At 43.9% G+C, this 7,834-nt stretch overlaps 1 protein-coding gene across 1 annotated transcript in view; it reads left to right on the top strand.

Annotated features, from left to right (window-relative positions):
* Positions 1–7,834, top strand: part of TIAM1 (T-cell lymphoma invasion and metastasis 1) — a 191,095-nt gene that overhangs the window by 170,362 nt on the left and 12,899 nt on the right. The window contains exons 17-19 of the mRNA XM_018557457.1: positions 669–794; positions 2,693–2,801; positions 7,171–7,292. Coding sequence (XP_018412959.1) covers positions 669–794; positions 2,693–2,801; positions 7,171–7,292 — 357 coding nt within the window. The remainder of the gene's footprint in view (positions 1–668; positions 795–2,692; positions 2,802–7,170; positions 7,293–7,834) is intronic.

The raw sequence follows: 7,834 nt of genomic DNA, 5'->3' as shown, positions 1-7,834 counted from the left end.
CTCTCTCTGACTCTTCCCCCCTCCCTCCTCACTCTCTCTTCTTTTCCTTCTTATTTTCTGTCTGTCTTTTTTTCTTTCTGTTCCAGTAGTTTTTATTGGGATTTTAACACCAATAAGTATAATCACATAATAAATACACAAAAAAAGTGTGTACAATAAATTGGTTTACATTGCAGAATAGGCATGAACCAGTATTGTAGAGAGAAAAAACTTGGCAGGCAATTAAATTCCATGAGTACCAGATTTGAGAGTATGTTGAGTTGTATCGAGATGTTTGGTAACGATAATGTTTGCCTCAAAGATTCTCCAGTATTTTTTCTGCGAGTTGAGCGACAGCACATAGCTCAGATGAGCATGGACACGAGAATAATCTGAGTGAATAAGAGGGAAAGCAGAGGGGAAGAAAAGAGTGGGGGAGAAGTGTAGGGAGTAGATTGTTAGAAGAAGGGAAGCATTCAGTTCCTTGTAGTACATATAGTTCTTAAATGGTTAGAAGTGTTTGGTCATTGTCTGCCGGCAAGCTGTGTGTTATCTAGGGTGCCCGTCATTTTTAGAAATGTGAAATTCGGTCGATCACAATTTTTGCGATTCATGCCTATAATTCAGAATTGGCCTTCTTCAATGTGGCCCAACATAACATGACCAGACTGTTCTCTTTTATGTTCCAGTTGGATGTGCTATTCGGCAATCTGGTAGAGATGGTGGAATTTCAGGTTGAATTTCTGAAAACGTTAGAAGACGGGGTCAGGCTGGTACCAGACCTGGAAAAGCTGGAGAAAGTCGATCAATTCAAGGTATGCATTTCCTAAATCATCCAATGTCTAAATATTCTGAAAATACAAGAATGCAAAAGAACTATTAATTAAGTACATACACATACTCCATGTACTTGCAAACACACTGCTTGTTAATTAATTAATGTATATGTAAAGGCAAAAAGGTGTTTTTATTAGTTTTTTTTAAGAGTTGAAAAGAGTTCGGCCCCTTGTCATGTATTTATTGCTGTGTGATCATTGGAAAGATTAACCTTCTGTGTCCTGAAGACCATTGTCTCTGAAACAGAAAGTGATGGGAAAGCCAAACTTTTAGAGTGGTCACCAGAGGAAGAAGTGAGGAGGAATCCTCTAACTGGGAGTTCTGCTCACTCAGAGATTTCCTCTCATTTCCTGTTGCATCTCCAGGACAGGAAGTGAGGGGTCCCTGGAGAAGGGGCTAAAATAAAATTGGAATTAGCTGATCTTTCCTGATTAGAGGTTGGGGTCAGGTGTCCGGGTGGAGCTGCATGGGTTGGATTGCAAGGGCTGAGGAGCGTTCTTTCCAGAAAGTCGACAGAGGAAGCAGGTTGTCCCACCCCGCCCTCCCTTCATTTTCGTGGTTTCTGGTGGTTACAATGTCCTTTTTTTATGTCACAGCAGCTTGGCGGGTTAGTGGGTCTTTGTGGGGGTCTGAAACTCTGAGTCTGTTACACACATGGGGGGGGGCGGCATCAGCTGGTATGGGTGCTTTACCCTGTTGGTGTCTGTATTTGTCGGGGGGCCTGGCTCCTCAGAACTTGGGAGCAGTAACTTTCCTCGAGCTGGATGGGGTGCAGCTGGGGACATGGGAGCAGTTTGTAGGAGAGGCCTTATTTGGGCTCCCAAAGACCCCTTCTCAGATCAAACAGTCCTTAAGATTATTGTATATTGTATTACTTTGGTTACTGTTAACGTTGGTTTGGTTAATAAAAGGGCTGCTGTGGCCATTTAAATCCATGTCGCGCAGTCTGTGTGTTTGTTGGGGTTTTTAACAGAGGGACGTAATCGATGAATCCATCAGTCATGTATCTTATTTATGTATCACTCGGCTGTAGTTCCTCAAATCATCTCTGAATTGGTGGTGACACTGTCCTTCCTTCTGGAGGGGGGCTACTTTTGTTCTTCAGGGTCCATGTGTGTGTTGTAAAGTAGCCATCACTCCGAGTTCACTCTTGTGATAGACTATAACTTCAATACAAATTTGCTAACTAAACATGCGATTGTAGTCCATCACTGGAGTGAGCTTGGAGCGGTGACTATGTTACAACACACACAGGGACCATGGGGAACAAAAGTAGCCCCCCTCCAGAAGGAAGGACAGTGTCAGCACCAATTCAGAGATGATTTGAGGATCTACAGCCGAGTGATACACAAATACGATACATTTTTGTTAATAGTTAATGTACTTGAGTGCATTTTTAAGGTTTAACTCCTGAGTTTAGTGTCACTTTAAATTGTGTACCTCATTGTAACCGCTGCCGCACAATGCATAAATGTGTTACTTTGCAGTGCAGTTCCAACAATGCACTTTTTGTGTAGAGATTGTATTTTTTCCATCGTGATGGGTTGAATTCTGACCAAATGGGACCTCATTTGTGTGGCTGTTTATACAGTTACTTCTGGTTTCCCCACCTATCTACTTCCAAGCTGCATCAATGATTGTGGGTGTCTGGATTAGGTCAGCTAAATAATTGATCTAATTATCTGATGCACATTTGTAAAGCACACTGCTAAGCTTTATAAAGGTGCTGTATTTTTTAAAAAGCATTGCTGTGGCCATGGAAAGGCTGTTTATGATCGGCCCCCTGAGACATATGTAAAAATACAGTGACTTGTTAAACTACATGATGCTCCTTTTTGTAATTCACACTAACGTGTTTATGTCTTCTGTCCAATAGAAAGTCCTATTTTCTCTGGGTGGATCTTTTCTATATTACGCTGATCGATTCAAGTTGTACAGTGCCTTCTGCGCCAGTCACACCAAGGTCCCAAAAGTTTTAGTGAAAGGTAAGAAGCTTTAGGTATGACCTTGAACAAAGCTAGTCCTTGGTAATTACATCTACATTATAGAGCTTGTGTTGGCATTGCCTACATCATCCAATCCATTTTTTCCCTTCATTAGTTTTCGGAAAACTAAAAATTTGAGAGGGAGCAGCAAATTTGTTTCTATGGGAAACAATGTCCATTCCTTTATACTGGGATCAGAAACTTGCCACTCGAGCCAGTAATATTAGTGGTTAAAGTACACCTTCCTTAAGAGGGGTGGGGGCTTGGCCATTGCTGGTCTGCTTTGGAAAATTGTTAGTTGCCCTGCTATATGCCTTTGAACCAAAAACCCAGAACAAGCAAATGAACATAAATCCATTTGGCTGTATTGGTGTAGGGTTTGATATCTCTTCTGTTCATTCCTGCCTGCATTCTTAGTGGGATTGTAGAATATTTGGAGAGATAATTTAAACCACTGACCCATTCAGCCTGTAGTGACTATGCTGGCAACAAACCGATTCCCTGCTGACATTCCAGACAGCATCGTACCCCTTTTCTTCCCCTCGTCCTGCCTGTTTGTTCAGATTGGGTTTTATGGAAATAAAGCAGATCCTGAGTAAATGGTGCCACACCCCTAGTTTGGTCAATAGAAAAAAAAAGTAGGGAATTGGGGCTTTTAAGGCACCAAAGTGACAAAACCAATGATTTTTGTTTTCTTGCGTGAACCCCCACCCTTAGACTTCCTGTGGCCCGAATAGAATGTCTGTGATCCCTGTTGTTGGTAAATTTGTGAGGAAAAGGATGAATAAGATGAAGAGTCAGAATCAAAACCTGTTTCCTTATTTGTGTTTTGAACAAAATTATGTTGTCTGTATTTAGTGTTAGGTCATTGGTTTTGTCACTTTGGTGCCTTTAAAAGCCCCAATTCCCTACTTTTTTTCAGATTGGGTTTTATGTAGTTTCAGTTACAGAGAGACATTCAGAAATTAAGCAGCTGCTGTACTCTCTTTAGACAACCTATAATGCTCTGTGACACCAGTGTTGTTGGTGAACCCTGTAATGTAAAATTAAGATTTTATATGAATAGTAAAAATATAAACATATCAGTTTAGAAACCTATAAATGTAAACAATAATAAAATTGGCCTGAACCCATTGTTTCTGTTTCCAACTGTCATTGTCAATTACCCTTCTTGCCATAATTCCTTCCAGCAGTTAATCTGTAGCTTGTTCCTAGACTTCCTCTCTCCTGTAGCAAACTCCTTTCTTTTACTTTAGTGCAGCACCCTGAACTGAGACTTTAGGCCTCAGAGCTTTTTTCCTTGTAGCAGTGGTTGTATAGTTCTGACAATTTTGAAATTGAGTGCGCTTGGAAAATTGGTTGGAATAAATTCAAAGTCTGTGTAATTGGGGCAGAGGTATTAAAGAGTGTGGAAACTAGTTTTTTTTTAAAGGTATTTTTAAGGCAAATGCAATAGAGAATCAAGGAGTCTAGCTGGTTGCTGTGTGCAGAAGAGATCACCTTCCCTCCTCCTCATTCTTTAGACCTTTATCATTTTCTTTTTAAAGTCGTCCTTTTTATTGAAGAGCCTTTATTGCAGAAGATTACCGAGTCTCTTTGTGTGGCTTTAAATGGTCTGGTTTTTAGCACATCAGCAGTCAGGATGAAAGTGGGCTACAGCTGAGCTATTTTATCAGGCATTAAATATTAAGAAGCCATTTTTGTTCCTCCTGACTTGTAAATGCCAAGTTACCAGTTAGTTCCAGCATGTGCACATTTATTTTACACATTAATTACACATTAAGACCTAACCTGTGTTCACTGTAAACCTGCTGACCTCATTTTATCCCTGAAAAGCAGAAACCAAGATGTGCCTATATGCACTTTGAGACCTTGTCGGGTGTCATGAGATTCCCTGAGGCCTGCATAGCTTCATTATGCTAATCTCAGCCTCAAACATCAATATTGGTCTATAGCTTTGATTGGCAACTTCACTGACTTGTATTAAGGTGCACTGCAGAAGGTGACAGTGATTGCCAGTGTCTCAGCTTCAAGAGCTTGAGATTTGCATATTGGGGCACCCCAAATTTGAGACTCCCAGGGTGACCTCTAAGATATTTCAAAGTACTTTCAGTCACGTTGGTAGGCTTAGAGTGATCACACATTTAACTTTCCTGCACTCACCAGGGTGCAAAGAAAATACCCTGTACTTTCAGGTAAGGAAGAGCATGTGATGCACTCCCCTTCCTCTTATGACAGCGGTGGAGCTTGTGATTGGCCCAGTATTGTCACATGGCAGCCTTTGAAAGGAACCTCAGCCGTGCGTAAGCGCCGGTGTCTTTGTAAAGCTGGCCATACACCTATAGATTATCTGCACTTTTTCCCATCTGACCATAGAAAATCTGCAACAGATTCCTCCATCTACGCTAAACTGTGTGGATGGAGGAATCTTCCACTGGGACAAGCTTCAGTATATTGCTAGTCAGCCCCGCTGGCTCTCAAAATACCTGAGCAATGCCTGCATCCAATCAGATTGTTTAGTGTAGGCTTAGAGTGATCACACATTTAACTTTCCTGCACTCACCAGGGTGCAAAGAAAATACCCTGTACTTTCAGGTAAGGAAGAGCATGTGATGCACTCCCCTTCCTCTTATGACAGCGGTGGAGCTTGTGATTGGCCCAGTATTGTCACATGGCAGCCTTTGAAAGGAACCTCAGCCGTGCGTAAGCGCCGGTGTCTTTGTAAAGCTGGCCATACACCTATAGATTATCTGCACTTTTTCCCATCTGACCATAGAAAATCTGCAACAGATTCCTCCATCTACGCTAAACTGTGTGGATGGAGGAATCTTCCACTGGGACAAGCTTCAGTATATTGCTAGTCAGCCCCGCTGGCTCTCAAAATACCTGAGCAATGCCTGCATCCAATCAGATTGTTTAGGTATTTTGACAGCCAGCGGGGCCGACTATCAAGATACTGAAGCTTGGCCCAGTGGGAGATTCCTCCATACACACAGTTTAGTGTAGATGGAGGAATCTGTTGCACTTTTTCCAACCGACCATAGAACAATCTGCAGATAATCTATAGGTGTATGGCCAGCTTAAGGATGCAAGCTCTTTGACTTTCTTCCCCTATCTTCCTCCCACTTAATAAGTCGTTGACCCAACAAGTATGTGTGTACCAGGCTTCTTAGTGCTTACTGCCAGCATGCTTGTTCTTGGGCATTCACTCACTATGGCACTGGTGCAGTGGCAAAACAATCACCATAGTGACCCAGGATGCCGCTATGGGGCCTGGGGCACAGGGGGGCCTGGCTAGGACATCCCCCTGATGCTGTGCGGGCCTCCTGGGTTGTTATGGTATTTCTGGCTGCTGGCTGACACTGGTGGCTGTGAGAAGGAACACGCCGCTGTTCAGATCACTGACAACCTGGCGCGTTCCTCCTCACAGCCGCTGCTGAGTCAGTGACAGCCAGCAGCTGCGGAGGAGGAAGCTGGGCCCGGCATCGGCAGCGAAGGAGGAGATGGGGCCAGGCAATGGAGGAGGCGGGGCACAGCGACAGAGGAAGCAGAGTGCGATCAGGGCTGACAGGTAAGAGGGTTTGACCAGCGCACCTGAGAACCGGCAGAGTCCACCATAGGGAGTCTATGGTGGGCTCTGCAGGGTCACACTCTGGTGGGCTGTTTTGGATATCAGGTGGGCGTAACTAGAAATCACAGGGCCCCATAACATTTTGCTATGGGGCCCTGTGATTTTCTAATTACGCCCCTGCATTGGTGATTGTGGTTTGTGCCAAACTAGCTAAAGAGTGTGCTCAAGCATAGCAACTGATTGGTCAGCTTGCCTAAACACCAGTTACCTTCCCTGCCGGCATAACCTGCATCAGGGAGGAATTTAATAGATTCAAGCAAAACACAACCACATAGGGTCTCGTTACCATTTTTTTGACGCCTCAGGGGAGTGTGGTGGCATGCGTGGACAGTGTAGGTCCACTTGAAACGTGTTGATAAGTGAAGAAACCCTGTAATTGAAAATCCGTCATAGAGCCACAAGTTACATGCCCAGTTTAGCACATAATAGTGAATTCAGATGAAGTAGGAGGGTTCGCCTGCAGTCATTCTGACCTATATCGGTGTTTTCCTGAAAATATATCCTCCTGCTGTTATAATAGTAGCGGTAATACGATGCACGCGGAGAACAGTGCTGTATAAATAGAACAGGTTGCTGGCTGCGGCCATGCTTCAAGGAACACAGTTTTTTCATATATTCCAAGACCAAAGAGATTTTCTGCCTAATTAGTCTAAATGTATTAATCTTCTGCCCTTTCCTTGCACTGTGCTTCCTCTGGGGAGTTCCCAATGTGCCTCATTTTTATTCCTATTCTTGCAGCTAAGACGGACCAGCATTTCAAAGCGTTTCTAGACGCCCAGAACCCTAAGCAGCAGCACTCTTCAACCCTGGAGTCTTACCTGATCAAACCCATCCAGCGCATTCTCAAGTACCCTTCGTATGTTTTTGCTCCACTTTCCTATTACATTTTTAAAATCAGAAATAAACATCGAAGGCTTCCTGCCCACCAACAAGCAGAAAGACCTTCACTAAACTTATAGCGTGGCTTTGAACATTCCAGTTGTTGCAAATTCTTAAGAAGCAGTAAATTGAGCTGCAAGCACTGTGGAGCAATTTTATCCTCAAGAAGTGTTGCAGTTGTTCTAGTCCAGGGGTCTCAAAGTACCGACCCAGGTGCCGAGTGGCCCGCAGCCAGCTGACAAGTCGGGCACATGGTCACGGTCCGCGTGCCTGACTTGCGGGAGCAGCTACACAGTCTCCATCTCTGACAAATGCAGACCGCAAAACTGCTCCTGTCAGCTCCGGCCGGAGCTCTGACAGTTCTGAGCTTCGGCCGAACGATGATTAGTAAGGTCTAGTGCAGACCTTACTAATCGCCACTAGATCACCAGGGAATGATGTGCCTCCTCCCTGCAAAGTTTGCTAGCAAGTGAGAGGGCTTGGAAGGAAAGGAGGGAGGGGGGGCTTTATTAACTGGGGGCTT

This window comes from Nanorana parkeri, unplaced genomic scaffold, assembly GCF_000935625.1.
Source record: "Nanorana parkeri isolate BGI_ZX_2015 unplaced genomic scaffold, ASM93562v1 scaffold284, whole genome shotgun sequence".
Taxonomy (NCBI): Eukaryota; Metazoa; Chordata; class Amphibia; order Anura; family Dicroglossidae; genus Nanorana; species Nanorana parkeri.
The sequence above is the reverse complement of the archived record's forward strand: the minus strand, read 5'-3'. Positions and strand labels throughout refer to the sequence as shown.